The following is a 16,695-nucleotide window of genomic DNA, read 5'->3' as shown; positions in this document are numbered from 1 at the left end:
TATAACGTTGTGATATACTTCATCCGTCCCAACTAAGTTGAGTCAAAATTTTTGGACACATAGATTAAAAATTGTGTTGAAAAGTAGATGGGATTAATAAAGTAGGAAAGATAGGGAGAGTAAAATATGTGATGAAATAGAGTAAAAATGATTGGATTTTATTTATTTATTAAAAAAAAGAAAATGTCTTAATTTAGTTTAGATATCAGAAAAGGAATACGAGTCAATTTAATTAGAATCGAGAGAATACGAGTGGTATAGCCTATAGGAGAATATTGGTCTTTAGTTGTTGACTTAGGAAACACCCAAAGCGATAGCGGGTGGGCCAATAGGCAGCCAAAATAAAGGAGGGCCTCCTTGTATGCAGGTCGCAGGAGAACTGGGTTTGGAGTAGGTACACCGTTTTAGCTTACGAGGTAGGTGGTGGGTCCATTCAAATAGGACGGATCCCGCAATCCTATTGGTTGGCGTAAAATCCATCCAATCAGATATTGTCACCTCATCTACTTCTGCCTTGCTCTTTCCCTTCGTCAATGGAAAGCTACCATACTCCTTACTCTTTTATTTTTCTTTTCTAGATTATTTTTATATTTCGATTTACTACATCAGTTGCTCTTATTGTTTTGCGGACGGAGAAGCAATTTCTCTGTATATAAATATTAATGCAAATTAGCACCAAAAAATTCAATTATATTAATGTTATTAACAAACAGGCCCAATATATCTATCTGCTCTAGTACTTTGTTATGCGCTACTATCATATATAGATGAAGATTATATTACCTAATTAACTTTAGATATATTATATTACTTGCAACATTAACAAGTTACTAATATACATACAATAGAGCCAAAAAACAACATATACTAGTATAGTGCTCCTAGAAGTTAGATTATCTTTACACACATCTCACACCTGCAGCAGCTTGTCTTATTATATGGTCCATCCAGTCAATTGGAATAAATGCATGTGAAATTATAATCTTCATGTGAACTAATTTCAGAAAAATAACTAAATTCACTACATTATTATTATTATTATTATTATTATTATTATTCACATTTTTTTGTGTAATTGGTACATCACATTTTTGGAGTTTCAAATAATTTTAATGTTTTATGAATTTGTAAATAGAGACCGACGCCACATGAGTAGCCTGACTTCGAACTCCTCATGACATTTTAGACTTAAGAGCCCCAAAAATCATTTATGCCGTTAGTGGGTAAGCAATCATATGTTGATGGTATTAATTCGCTAAGTTTATTTTACTAAACAAATTTCGAAGTTGTTACATTTAAATTTTAATAAACAAATTGGTAGAGCTTTGAATCGTTTAATGTTGTTCAAAACATAAATTTTTTGACGAGGGCTTGGTAACCGCCTTGACAATAATGCGACAAAAAATATATGTATAAGGAGCTCTCAGTTAAAAATATAATATGAAAACCTGAAAATGGTACGTAAAGTGGGACATAAAAAGTGAATCATTGGATCTTATAAGTCAATTAGCTACAATTTAATTATTAACTTAATATTTATTTTTAAAAAATTAACTTTCTAAAATTATATATATACCCTACAATATAGCTTTGATAATAGTTACAATATACAATCAAAATGTACAAAACTTAAAAACAAATCATAAGTTGTTCAAAATAAAGTGGTATATGGAATGGGAGTCTGAGACACAAAAATTAATTAGACAGTAAATTCCATCCGCAACAAGATTTCCATATCTAATTGCAGTTTATGCATTTGTGTGTTTTTCAATTGAGCTATAAATAAGGTTCATTATTCACAATTTCATTTTTTTTTAAGTATAAATTAAAGAGACGTTAAAAATTGTATTGAAGAAAAAACCTTTTTATAAGCAAATTTGATAAATATATATTGTGAAAATTCAATTTATTTCCAGCTTCATACTTTTATCATGCTCCAATCTTCAATTCTTTTATAAACTTTTATGTCATAAATATATGTTATCCACGGGATCTGTTTTCATAGAGGGATATGTAAATGATAATTAGATAACAGTGGACAGAGCGCACTGATCTGTTAAAGTAAATACAAAACGGTGTTCCTCTTAATTCCATGTGAAAGTTATCAATTACTATATTGCATCTATGATAATATAATGATTTAAATTAGTGAGGATATGATTTTTAATTCGAGTAATTAATTACAAATAAGACAACACATGGAACGCAACGCCATTGGGAACTTAATTGAAGCCGAACAAGCTTAAAATATGTCACGCTGGACCACTAAATTGGTATTACTGATTACTCAACTTACATTTCATTAATTGTTATTTCCACCACAACCACCATATGTCGCTATTTCCTAATTACTACTCCACTTTTCATCGCAGCTCGGCGCGCTTCGCTAATTAAATAATTAAACCGGCTTCTCTAGCGGCTAAATTACGCTCTCTCAATTCTATTTGTGGAGGAAAAAAAAAAGTGTACAAGTTGTGGAAATTAATAGTAGCATTTAGATATAATTTTATCGAATGAAATTTCAATTGCTATAATTTTGTGCGAGTATGTATCGTGAATATTAGTAAATTCTTAAGTGCTTTATTAATTAATTGAGATTTAATTATTATGTAAATTAATGCATGATAAAACGGGGATAATCCAACAGGCTGAAGCTCCGTTATAGTCAGCTTAAGTGAATAATATTGGAACTTGTTTTTAAAATACATAGTGATGAAAAGTACTTGATGATGACAAATAATAATATATGAAAAATATACTTGTATATTTAGACATAACGGGGTACAATGATGACAGTCGGTGGTGGAGCGGGAGGCGTATAGCTCACGAGGAAGAAGCATCTGGTAACTTCAATGATGTCATGCAAATATATGTTCATTATGATGAAAGAGGGAATATCTATACCAAATTTTTATTGCCTTTGGACCATCTATACATTATACTTTCATCTTTCACTTGATGCCTCTGTTTTTTTTATCTTACCTATTTCAGTACCAAATTTGTGTAAAATTATAGTAGTAAGATTTTTCTTGTTTTTTCCTTTTTTTCTTCTTCTAATTGTGGCAATTTATGTGATAATGTGATTAAGATCAAGGACAAAGAAGGTTGCTAGCCGCTTCAGTTGTTATATCTAGCATCCTATGATCAAGAATTGTGCTACAAACACGGTTGGATAGAAATACAATCTTGGTAAAACTTTTGTGACATTGAATTGTGTAAGAAATTAAAAGTGTTGAAAAAGATAAATAATGGATTTTAACCTGAGGGGACGAGATGGGTGGGACAATGATGGTGGTAATAATTGAGAAAGTTAACAAGCTAACAACCCTCAAAATAAATGAAAGATAGGACAAGAATTAATTACAATGATTCACATAACAAACACCAAAGTAATTTGTCACCACACAAAGCATTTATGGGCATAATTATCAAAATTAAAAAATCCCAAAACAAATCAAGTATGCACCGTGCGCATTTGGGTCCCATGTTGCTGGCTCATTAGTGATGAACAAGAATTTGGTAGGGACAAATTTTAACATAGATATCTAGGGTTGATAGGGGTCCATTTTTCCCCATTTCGACACATGGGGTTTTTAATTGCTTTGAGAGTTAATATATTCCATTTTGTAGTCATTAAAAACCCACAAAAAGAAAGACTAGAAAATTAATTACAAGGGACTAATGAATATTTTATTGTCCCTTTTTGGTGTCTTATTGAAGTCTTGGAGTAGACTATTTCCTATTGGTTGGTAGGTTTTAATTTACTGTTGATCCCTTTTTCCACTGAAACGAATTGTCTCATATACTCGAATTCAAAAAAATACGGCTAACAGAAATATTAGTATTAATAATACAAAAGCAACAATTTACTGAGATTAATGAAACCTAACATTAAAAGCTTCTTCCTATCTTCCTGAAGGAACTTCAGAGGGCTTCTAGTTCAAATTTTGAATTACCTTTTTTAAGTTATGTAGTCATAAAAGAAGAAGAGAAAGCACCAAGAAACTTTAATAATTTGAGATTTTATTTATAATGGGTAAAGGATCTTTATTGGTGACGAATTGGAGAATGCCAATACCAGCCAATACTATTGACATCAAGTAGTGTGATTAATTTACCCTGACGTGGTGGGTTTAAGTACTACTCTGCTATATAATAATCATAAAAGTTACTAATTCAAAAAAAACTGGCTATGTTTAAATGAGTACAATTGACAAGTTTCAGTTATAAGGATGACGAGGAGGCCAACACATACACATATTTCATACCAATAAAAAGACAGATAATTAATGCTTTTTTTTTCTTTTTTGCTTTTTGTGGATTGATATAGGAATTCTAATTTAATCATTTAAGAAATGAATGGTTAGTTATAGCGTTAAATGAAATGTGTACTTTCAAGCAGGGAATAAAATAACTGTTCAAAAATTAAAAACAACAAAAGGGAATAAATGTATCACATATAACAAAGTATAGGAGTACATTCAAATAATAAAATCTGTAAAAAAAATGGAAAAGAAATAGAGTTGGAAAAGGAAGGTGTTTAGTAGTAGAAGAAATAGAGAGAGAGAGAGAGGTCCCAATCAGTTGCGGGTGGCCACCTTTTTCTCGTGCCCAAAAATACTTTCCCAGCAATTCAGCTGAGGGACAATCAACATAAATGTTAGCCTTTCATCATTTAGGGCTCCATTCTCGATCGACATACTATATATATAAGTCCCGTTTAGGCTTTCCATTCTTTCCTTGCTCAGCCTGTAGGGTTTTGAAAACATAAACTCTCTTCCTCGGGATCAGACCCGACACCTGAGAGACATTGCGTGCGGTTTAGACCGTGTGACGGAGTCTTGGTCCCGAGAAGAACCACTGCCTTCTTCCTCTTCTTATATTTGTCCGCTGCTCTCTTACAACTTCATTTCCGGCTCCCTTTTTTTTGCACTTCGCCACGCCCCGATTCAACTGCTCTATCCCAGATCCATCCATCACTTGTATTATTTTCCATACTTCTCATCAAGGTTTGGATTTATTCACTTCATCTCTCTCTCTCTCTCATCAAGGTTTGGATTTTGTGGGTGATCAGCCATTAGAGGGTACTTAAAAAATGTGATTTTAGGGTATATTGATGACTATTACTTTAAGCTGATTAAAGGTTAATTTGACAACTTGCTGATTTAGATTTGGCTGATGATTATTATTTCATGTTATTAAGAATGAGGCCGTTGATACGTCGACTGATTCGTGCTTGCAAAAGAATTTGAGGTTTTCGATCTTTTCGATTTTTGAGAAAGTAATATTTCTTGTGGCTTGATCCAAATCATGTTTCACGTTTGTTTCTTGTTTGTCACCTAGTTTCATTTCACTTTTTGTGATGGTTATTTTTGTTACTATGAATAAGGGTGTGCAATGGAAATAGTACTTGATACTGCATATTGATTCTACATGATCTCTTTTAAAATGTACATAATTATAACGGGAGTGATGAGAACTTTGCATGCATCTCACAGGCCTATTTTTATTTTTCTCTATCATAGTGATCCCAGCACTACATAATAGGAGAGTAATATTGATTTAACCATTCTTCTTGGCATTGAGAATTTTTTTTGGTAATGAAAGATGAGATTATTATAGCCTTACAATTTCTAGTTGGAATCCCTCATCATTGACAGCACGCTTAAGAGTCAATATGCACGCTAATTTATTTTGTGATTTTTTTTTCTTTTTTTAGCCTTGAATGTGTATGAAAAAACTTTAGAATTTCATTCCATATGAATTTCAAATGGTGTCACATTTGGATATTCCAAGTTTACAAGACTCTGATTGTGTTGGTCCAAATGGATAAGTACTTAGTACCATTATTAGCATTCTTTGAAGATCATTTATTTTTCGTGAAGATACCTTTTGTTTTTGCCACTACTAATTAAATAAAAGTGGACAGGCATGTAATTGTGTGATGATGTTAAATTTTCCTTTCATTTTTCCATTGATGACTAATTTTGATAGTAAATTCAAAACGGAAGCACTGTGATCTTAGATATGCATGTTTGCTTCTAGCTAGACATGATCAACTATGTAATTCACTTATATATGTTCTTGTTTCTTTACTACCTACACATAAACAACCCAAAATAGATAAAGTAGTGCAACAAAATCTTAGCACATAAAAAATTAGGAAATTATGACACGCGCAAATTATAATATGAACATTAAGCAGACTAGCCACGGTAGGTTTTATTGAGTTCTTCGATGATTAGGCAGGTATTTGATGAACATGATGCGCCGAATTCTTTCCTTTATACAATCAATGAAAAAAGAGACACATACCCCTTTACTTTATAATAATTTGTTGTTAAAAGAAAAGTAGTAGTAATTAATTTCGCTGAAACAGCAGGTGTGAGACGAAGAAACCAATTGACTCAGAGAACATGAATACGTTTTCACACGTTCCTCCGGGCTTCCGTTTCCATCCTACCGACGAAGAACTCGTCGATTATTATCTCCGGAGGAAGATCACTAACAGGAGTATCGACTTGGACGTCATCAAAGATGTTGATCTCTACAAAATTGAGCCCTGGGATCTCCAAGGTAGTACAATATCATCATTCCATTAATTGATACAGTATATACTGAAATCTGACTTAATTATGGTTGATTTTGGTAGAGTTATGCAGAATAGGGACAGAAGAGCAAAACGAATGGTACTTTTTCAGCCACAAAGACAAGAAATATCCAACGGGAACACGCACGAATCGAGCCACAGCAGCCGGGTTCTGGAAAGCAACCGGCCGCGATAAGGCCATTTACTCCAAGCATGACTTGATCGGAATGAGAAAAACCCTAGTTTTCTACAAAGGCCGAGCTCCAAATGGCCAGAAATCAGACTGGATCATGCACGAATATCGCCTCGAAACAGACGAAAACGGGACCCCTCAGGTATGTAGTAGACATTAATTAATTCCTCCATTTTTGCAGTTTTTGTGATGTGTTGAGTAATAAAATTAAAAAAAATGTAGGAAGAAGGATGGGTGGTGTGCAGGGTTTTCAAGAAGAGAATCGCGACGACGCAGAAAATGAGCGAGCACGATTCTCCGGTGTGGTACGAGGATCATGTATCGTTCATGCCGGATATGGAATCTCCGAAACAGCAGCAGTACAATCCGAATCTCGCATACAGCAGCTATCCGTACAAGAAGGAGATGTCATTGCAGTACGGAATCCCGGCCGACCACTTCCTCCAGCTGCCCCTTCTAGAAAGCCCTAAGGTTCTTCAGCCTCCCTCCTCCGGCTTCGGTACCCACCACCAACACCTCGACCAAGGCTACCCCTCAGCATTCAGGAACACCAACGACCAATCTGGGGATCAAGTCACGGATTGGAGGGTTCTCGACAAGTTCGTGGCGTCGCAGCTCAGCCAGGAGGAGGTTTCTAAGGACAATGAGACTTTTACGGCTGCTGAGGAGGCCGGTATGATTGGCGGAGATTTGAGTAAGGCGGAGAATGCAACCACCTCGTCTTCCAGTTGTCAGATTGATCTGTGGAAGTGATCGAGTGGATCAAGTGTGGCGATCGATTATACTGTTTCTTGTAAATAATAAAACTGATAATATGACCTAGCTATTGATCTTGCAATACTACTACTACTAGAGAAGCTAAATTAAAAAAAAGTGGGCCGAAAAAACTTAGTACATATGTTATTCTTGTAAGATAATTTGAAGTGGTCCGAGGAAGCTAGCCTTGGCTGCTGCATGAGTTGAAACGGCAGCGTTTGCCTATTTGTTGTGATCTCATATAACCACACAGATGTTTATGTTGTAATTGTGGTTGCAGAAGATCATTTGTGTAATGCCTCTGTATTCATCGGTAAACATATATATTTCCCTTTTCTATTATTGTAAACACGCCTTATTTTTATTTTTATGTCATTATCCATGAAATTTTAGTGGAACAAACGTGGGAAGAACATTTTTTATGAATATAGATCATTTTAAAAATTAATAGTAGCACCTTTATTTCGTATGTAGGCGATGTTGATCATAAACTAAATTTTTTTGCTGTATTTATGAATATACAAGCACTACTAAACTTCATCAATAAGGAGGAGTCGAAAATCATGAATGTTTAATAGTAAAAGCACGTTAATTTTAATGGGTAATGATACAAAATAATTATGCAGTGCTCAAATGAATGTGAGTGATCTCAACAGAATAATTTCCTTTTGTTTTCTTTGCTTTTGGTGTCCGAAAAGAACGTCACTTAGAAGGGCAGGCTTGTGCAATATTTGGCTTTGTGATCTTGATAGTTGGTATAGGATGGTCCGATACTTTTACAAAAGTTTTCTTATCCTTTACACATAAGTAAACTCTTCTACTTGTAAAAGCTATCGAGTTTAATTGATAGATCGATGATGATGAAGATACAAATGGTCCAATGCCTGTCTACCAACTTTCTGTATATTTATATATATACACACACATTATTAGTGGAATATATGTGAAGTGAATATAATGAGTTGAACGATCAAATATAAGTGACCACAAATGAATCAGATTATAAGGGAAATATCTGTGGTATGAAATGAGTCGAACGATCAAATATAATCGACTACGCATGAGTATAGAAACCTTTTTAAATTTTTATAATATACTATTATTAATTAAACAATGGTATAGTAGTAACATTTAACATCTGCAAGTTGAATCTTCTGCAGCACTTCATTTGCATTTGTGTATATTGCCACGTGTCGGACGCAGAAATTGCAAAAAATAGAGGCATAGTGGTATATTTTAAGAAAAGAAATGTAAATTTCCGGCGCTTTACCTTGTGGAAGCTTCAGAAGGGTAGGGGAGATTAGGCAAAAATGTGTTCAAGGATGTATTTGAAGAGGCATTGCATGTGCATGCTTTAAAACTTGTGAAGTTGTAGAACTAATTGTATATACACACTATGGCAAACTATAGATATTAAGGCTTGGCCAGAAATATATATATGTCCATGCATGTAGAATATATATGTATGCAATGAATGTGTGTGTGCTCGTATACCATTACCAAGATGTGGGAGTCTCCTTTAGCAATTTCCAGTTTGTTGCATTGCGGCATGCAATCAATCCCCTAAGTATGGAGATGGTAGGAAAAATATTGGTGTTTATATGGAGATATGGTGGAGCAGTTGGAGTGTCTTATCAAGAAATGTGGCAGGATTTCTAATTTGAGAAAAGATGGTTTGAAATCCCACTACTCATTTGACTTGAATCTAAGGAATCCTCTAGTCAATGCATTTTCTTACGGTCAAACCAATATACTCTATGTGAGTTATCTAGAGAGAGAGAGAGAGATTTATATATTTATATATGTGTGTGTGTGCAGGTGGAGGAGCAGCATGATGATAGGGTGATTAAGATATTGTGTGCCGCGGAAGTAAACATGATTAAACAGACTTAACTGATCATGTGAAAAGATATAATGTTCCACCACCACTCTCCGCAGCCTGCATTCTAACAATTATTACCCCATTTTACTGTCTACTCTCTTACACTTAGAAGTACTAGGTCGTATCTCCGCTCACTCTAAGAAATATGTTCATCACTAAAAGTGATGTCTCTTTATCTACATATTGCGTTTCCATCTATATACAATTTCTCACTCTATATATACCCTACTCTATAAATGATTTGAGTTATTAATATATACTAAGTCGAAATAATATTCCAAGTGAGAACATTGGAATAAAAAATTTGAATTTCCCAAATCAATAAAGCTATGTACAACCAAAAACTAATTTATTAGAAAAAAAATTAGTTTATTTATGCATTTAATTAAAATATATTGGCGCATATATCATACATGGAACGTGCATAATATTGTGGTCAATATATTAAAGATTTGTGTATAAATATTTTACTCTTTTAGAACCATAAAATATAATTAATGCATATTTAAATTTAAATTTAAAAAACAATAGAGGGATAATTCAAATATAAAAATAAAAAATTAAAAATAAAGTTGAAGGCTAGTCAAAGTCTTTTTAACTTATCCACTACCTATATTTATTATTTTAATATATAATTACTTTATCAATTTACTAATATAACTTTTTTAATTGAATAAAATTTGGTTGTTTATCGTTAAACTTCCCAAATACCGACGCCTGCCGAAAAGGGAGTGTATAATAAAATAGTGCATATATATTTCTTCATGTTTAGTAGTCAGTCTGCCACTAGGGAGACAGCACATTCTTCTGTCCATCATGCTTCCTCGCCTATGTTCTATATTACAGTCAACTCTAAAACAAAAACATAATGATTTCCACAACTATTTTCCTGAATGGATAATTATGTCTGGTATTATTTCTTTTCTCATAATAATACATGGCACCTCCTACTGCATTTTTAATAACTAAAAGTTAAATTTAATGCTTCAAATCGATATACCTTGGATTTTGATATAGTTGTTTTCTTCCTAACTTCAAATAAGTATGGTAATATTCATATACAGCCTAAATCCATCAACGTGTATGATTCATCTATTTTCTTTATTTTAATTCCACGGATTGATCTTGGAAATTTTGATTTTATGGACGATCTTGATTATAGTCCGTGTTTGTATTTTACCAAATTTAATAGTACTATTAAAAACTTAAATATGTATTTAATCTAGTTTAGTCATTTTATAGCTGCCATTTTGAAGTGCTAGTAGTGCTACAACACTATATACCAGATAATCATGCATGTTTAAACTATAATTAATTGCATGCATATTTATATGATGGATTAAAGTAGGCATGTTCATTGATTATCAAAATTGACTTGCAAAAATTAAAATATCTCTACAACATACATATAATTTAAAATTTACTAAAAGAATTAGATTTAGTAGAGAAGAATTATGTTAACACAGTTTGATGTACTTTGAAAAAAATTAAATAAATAAGAACATATTCAAATAGGTTAAAAACACTTTTAAATATCATATCAGGTGTCTGGGTTGTACTAGTATTATGTACCAAACTAGTTTAAAACGTTAAACGTCAGACACGTCATTATAAAATAACACGGAGTTGATTACAACTCTATTTGTATTTTATTATAGGAAATTCAGAGATTTAAAAACAATGACGTCATCGGACGTAATTTAAAAACTCAGAGATCATTATAACTTTGTTATTAGTTCATTATAATGAACTCCAAATTATCTTATAATAGTATTGTTCGGCGTTTAGCGTTTAAGACTGATTAGGTATTGATCAGAGTCCTTATAACTCACAAGTCAGATTCTCAATCTATTACATAAAATCTAAAATATTTTTAAGATTTACAAGCATTTTGATCCTAAAAGGTTAAAAGGTGAAAATTGATTTCATGTGTTGTTACTACATAACACGGTTGCCTTCTTCATGGAGTATTATTCATGCTTTGATACTTTTTTGGTTATTAGATAAAGGTATCTACCGACAAGCTCAGTGACTATTCTTTCGTACTGATATTTTGATTAATTTAATGAGTTGTGAATATTAATGATAATTTATGCAATTACAAAAGTATATATTTGTACTAATAACCTTAATTAAATGCTTTCAGTATGTTGATTAATAGTATTACTAGGAGAACACATGGTCCACTAGGACAAATACAAAATTCCGCCCTTGCTTCCTTAAATTGCGCCATAATATTGTCACAGTTACACCGCAAATCCATGTTTTAATAACAAATGAATATGACTTATGAGTTATGAATTACTATGATGCTTTAGTGAAGGTCTAATAATTTCGTACCTGTCTTTTTTAGACAGCATAACAAATTTTCTTGTTTTATAGTATGTACATGGTTTTGTAAGCATGTTTATAAAATTGTGATTATCACATTAGGTTGAATCAATTGATTATGTATTTTGACTTGAATTGAAAGCGGATGAAGGGTGGAAGAAAATTTTGTGGGAATGCATGCGGTCTACGAGTATTTTTATCTATTACACTCTGAAAGGAATCAGAAACAAAAAAATACAGTACAATATAAAAACAAAAAACAAAGAACCCTCTACCTCCAAGATGAATTACGCTTCCGTTGATGCTCTTGGATTTGCATATCATTTCCAAAATTAAAATGATTTTTCATCTATTTTCAAGAACCGAGCTTAAAAATATTAGTACTAAAATTGCTAAGTGATGAAATGTCAGTGAGCTTTAAAAGACTTTTTTTTTGTTATTAGACCAATGATATCCACTGGGGAACCTAGTGTTCATTGCGGTGCTGCTTTGTTGGCACCTCGAATAGTGTTGACCATTTAGTTAAAGATGGATGAGTCTATTGTCACTCGACCACGTCCCTTGGGTTACCTTCAAAAGACTTTGGTTCGTGATAATATTTGCATTTTACCCCTCAAAAGCTCAGCATTATATATTGCACCCAATTAACAGAATCTGTTCAAGTTCAACTTATTTGGGTGTTTCATTAAGCCTTTTGGAAAAAGAGATCCAAATGGAAAGCTACTCCAGAAATAGCCCAAGCCCAAAGTGAGGTAATTCACTGGAAATCATTATATTAAATATATCAATAAATATTTTCGAAAATTACATGAAAATATTTTTGGCTGATAAATATAAAATCATTACAATTATATAAATAAAATAGGACAACATATAAAATAAACAATAAACCAGCATTTTTTCCATTTTCTGGACAACAAATAAAATATCTACGTTATGCAGTAAAATCGCAAAACTCAAATAGCAATTTTATTTCCAGCGTTGCACAATCAACATAGATCTCTATTACAGCCTTACATAATCTACGTGATACAAAACATCAAAATAAAGAGGGGAAAAACCAATGATTCTGAAAAAATGAAAGCAATCATCTCTGAAAGACGTGAGGCTTTTTGCTGCAGAAGAATTGCATGTGGTATATGCAAATGAATCAGAGGGGAAACTGGCGAATATCGGCAGACCCCATTGTCCACATCTTAAGGGATACAGTGACGCTCGCTCCAGTAGCGTTGTTGAACAAGAAAACTCGCGCTGCGCCATTGATGGCCTTTGTCGGATACACTCTTGAAGTGATCACTCTTCTCCCTCCTTGAGCAAAGCTCTCAACGATCGAGTGGTCCACCTGCACCCACACCATCATCATTTATCACACTAAAACTACAACTAGAATTAGAATAAATAAACAAGTTAGAGTTTCATTCATTTCTCACATACCAATGATCTAATAGTGAACTTTTCTCCATCTACGACTGGAACACTGCTTCCATAAACTGTTTTCACAACATCAGGAGCTTGGGAAGACCTTTATCAAAATCCATTACACTAATTGTCAGTAATTAGTAAGAACTAAGAAATCGAACTAGATGTGAATTGATCAGAAGCTAACCTTAATTCATCAGCACAAAAATGAGACTCTGTCTTGCCATTAGGCCCTTTAGCTACATAGAAGTAGATTGGTGTCGACTCGGTGAGATTGTCATCAGCAAGAACAAGGATTCCGAATGGTCCTAAGACTCCCCTATTGGCAGCACCACCGCTGGTAGTGCAGTCGTATCCCGCGCCAGCTTCAGGGGCTGCCTCAACGGCCCCTTGGTCAAGCTCAAACGACACCTCCACATCTAGCTGAGAGGCAGAATCAATTGCAACCGGCACAATGGAACCCGGTCCAAGCTTCACATCAGCCTCAACACTGTCACCTCGTAAGCTCTCAAGTTCTTCCACTGGCCACTGAAGTAAGTCCGTACCTGTCTTCTGGTCGTACACAACTGTTCTCGGAATAGACTGAACCAAAACAACAATTGATGTCATGTCAGCAAAATTAATGGTCTTGACATATTGCCAAATGCTGTGTCTAGTCAATCATAATAGCAGGATTATTCTCTTTCCCCTGTTTTCTCTGTTTCTGTTATCATGAAAGACTAGACACATTACATGACAATATATATCACTAAATTTTTACTCGAGAGCAAAAAATAGTTAATGATATGTACCTGAACACAAGCCCATCCCTTGATGAGATCAAGTCCTTCAGCATCAGATTCACTAATCCAACCCCACAGAATCCTCCTCTGCTTATCATGGTCGTAGAACGTCTTTGAAGCGTAGAATATGCCGTAATCATATCGGAGGCCAATGCCGACGTCCAGCTCCGGGTTGTCTGGTGTCCACTTGTTGCCGATCGGGTCATATGTCCCAATGGCATAATAGTCGTGCCTATCATCATCCATGCTGGCCTTCATCACATGCTTCACCCCGGCTCCGTTGACCGACGTGTCCAACCCATTAGAGTCGGTCAACGAGACAGGGTAGAAGTCAATGCACTCCCACATACCCGTGCCCACAACTTGGTGCAAGTAGCCATCCAACAGGTCGTATTTGATGAAGTCGGAGGTCTCGTAGACCATGGAGATGCCGGTTTTGTTAACCTTGGAACCGATGGTGATGCGCCACTTGTCGCCGCCGGGGCTGAGCCAGGCGGTGGTGGGGTCCCGGAAGTCCTTGGAGCCGATCCCGGGAGGGGGGAAGAGGACCGGGTTGCTGGGGCTCTTGACCCAGTCGATGAGGAGCGGGTCGGATAGGTTGGCCGGGTAGGCGAGGCACTGGACCTGAACGGCGTCGGTGGTGTCGCCGGTGTAGAGCATGATGATCTGGCCGTCGGGGAGGATGGTGGCGGAGCCGGTCCAGACGCCGTTGACGTCGTACCATTGATCGGGGACCATGGCGTAGGGGAGGTGGAACCAGTGGATTAGATCCTTGGAGACCGCATGGCCCCATGTGATGTTACCCCACACAGCTGATTCTTGATTGTATTGGTAGAACAGGTGATACCATCCCTTGTGGAATAATGGACCTGTCGTATTGCACCAAATCATTGTCGTTTTATATTTTACTTTTTTTTTTTCAATACAAAAAACAACATAACATGATTTGGCCATCTTTCACGTTCATATAAATGTGCAACCATGTGGCTATATATTAACTACTGATTACATGTATGATATATCCATCAACATCGTCGTTTATTGATTTTATTACTACTAAATATAGTAACAAACTAGTAACTCGTACATATTTTTTTATTAATAAACCTCCGTAAGGGAATCGCCAAGGCCAATTAAAGCAAATAAATCTTCTTTGTGGTGAGTAATGAGACTACTCCGAAATTCAAAGTACATGTCAAATTATCGATCTAGCATTTACTCAGGCATATAATAAAAACATAAGTAAATTGAAGAACTTATGTACCAATATAATTAATTAGTTTACATAATTAGTAGGTTAATTGATGAAGATAAATTAGGGGGAAATCAAAAAATTATCAAGGAGATAAAAAACGATGCATATTTTGGAAGTAATTTATACTTTTGGACCATTAGTTGATTTATCTATAATTCCTCTTAAAATGATGACATGATATACAATGAAAATGGGCACATCAAAAAATCATCTCAACAAGGAAGCAATAATGCAAATCATCTCAACAATTATTGCTATAAAACTTTCTAAATCTAAGCATAATTTAATTTTCACAGATGTGGTGGGTAACTTACCCGCCACTCATTTGTCCAAATTCCCACATAAAGTTGAAAATTTTCAAGATACGCCAAAATCACAATGTAAAAGAACCGCAGACTTAAGAAAAGATAATAAACCTAATCTAATTTGTAATGAGCAAATAAAAAAGGCAAAAAGGGGCAATAAAGTAAAAAGGATTTGGTGAAAAGCTCACCATTAGGATCTGCGCAGAAGCCACCAGAGATTCACCAGTAGAAAATAATTGCAATAACAAATCAATAGAAAGAGTCAGATCGATCATGTGGGAAAGCGACGTATAAATTATTAAACCCCAAAATCAACAAATTAAAAAACAGGAAACCGACCATTCATCCAATTCTGTTCCGGTTGAAAGTGGAAAGCCGTTCTCTGCCAGGATAGCATGATGTTGTTCCATGGGAAAGTCAAAGCATTGCTGCTGACTTGCCGGAAAACCTTCTCCGACACGCCTTTCGACACCCCTCGCGAGAGCGGAGGTGCGGTGTGATCTGCGGCGGCGGCGTCGTTGAGTTTGATTTGAGAGGGTGGGGTTTGGTTTGTGGAGAGGAGGAGAATTAATGATATGAGGAGGAAGGATGAGAGGAGAATGGTGGGGAGGAGCTTCTTAGAATGGCGGGGAGGATGAAAGGAGGAGGGGAGGGGGAGGTAGGAGGCGGCGCCTTCCACGTCATAAGGAGAGGCTGTGGCCATGACTTGCCGCCGTCGATGGAGGATTGGAAAATTGTACTGAGAAATGAAATCGGAATGGTTTAAAAGAGTATCAGATTTAAAGCACCACGTTTGGCTGGAATTAGGTGTGTGTGTGTGTGTGCTGAGTTGGAATTTTGTCGGATCGAGATTTTTTTTATTTTTATTTTGTATTTTTAAGCAAACGACATCAAATGTTCAAAAATCAAAACCAGTCATTGTTTTAAAATCTTACTTATATCTTTATAAATTCTAAGTAAAAACGTCCATCTAATAAATTTTCTACTTCTTTGGTGTAGCAACGGGCAAGATTTAAATATGCTCACATAGTCACATGTATATCTATAATTTGCTGTGACGCATAAAATGTGAACGAATTTGTTAGATCTGAAAATTTGTTTAATTTGATGATATCTGTTGTATGTATACAGTATACATAACCAAATTTTGCCACACCTTTTATCACTTTTTTTATTTTTATTT

General features: G+C 34.9%; 2 protein-coding genes across 3 annotated transcripts; one reads left to right on the top strand and one right to left on the bottom strand.

Annotated features, from left to right (window-relative positions):
• Nucleotides 1-4,760: 4,760 nt before the first annotated feature.
• Nucleotides 4,761-7,880, top strand: LOC121797878 (NAC domain-containing protein 7-like). 2 transcript variants are annotated; one of them, XM_042196637.1, is made up of 4 exons: nt 4,761-5,009; nt 6,380-6,576; nt 6,653-6,924; nt 7,005-7,880. In XM_042196637.1, exons 2-4 carry the CDS (start codon nt 6,417-6,419, stop codon nt 7,533-7,535), a joined length of 963 nt encoding a protein of 320 aa, XP_042052571.1. In that variant the 5' UTR covers nt 4,761-5,009; nt 6,380-6,416; the 3' UTR covers nt 7,536-7,880. The 2 variants fall into 2 exon arrangements, with proteins under 2 accessions (XP_042052571.1, XP_042052569.1); XM_042196635.1 differs by having other exon boundaries at nt 4,884-5,009; nt 6,383-6,576.
• A 4,813-nt stretch (nt 7,881-12,693) lies between these two features.
• LOC121798260 (beta-fructofuranosidase, soluble isoenzyme I-like) lies at nt 12,694-16,250 on the bottom strand. Its single transcript, XM_042197172.1, has 6 exons — nt 15,852-16,250; nt 15,701-15,709; nt 13,962-14,821; nt 13,358-13,752; nt 13,186-13,273; nt 12,694-13,093 (listed from the first exon to the last, which is right to left on the bottom strand). The coding sequence occupies exons 1-6, from the start codon at nt 16,213-16,215 to the stop codon at nt 12,902-12,904; spliced, it is 1,908 nt and encodes a 635-aa protein (XP_042053106.1). The 5' UTR covers nt 16,216-16,250; the 3' UTR covers nt 12,694-12,901.
• Nucleotides 16,251-16,695: the final 445 nt, after the last annotated feature.

Source organism: Salvia splendens, chromosome 4, assembly GCF_004379255.2.
Source record: "Salvia splendens isolate huo1 chromosome 4, SspV2, whole genome shotgun sequence".
Taxonomy (NCBI): Eukaryota; Viridiplantae; Streptophyta; class Magnoliopsida; order Lamiales; family Lamiaceae; genus Salvia; species Salvia splendens.
Note: the sequence above shows the minus strand (reverse complement) of the source record. Positions and strands in the feature narration are given on the sequence as shown.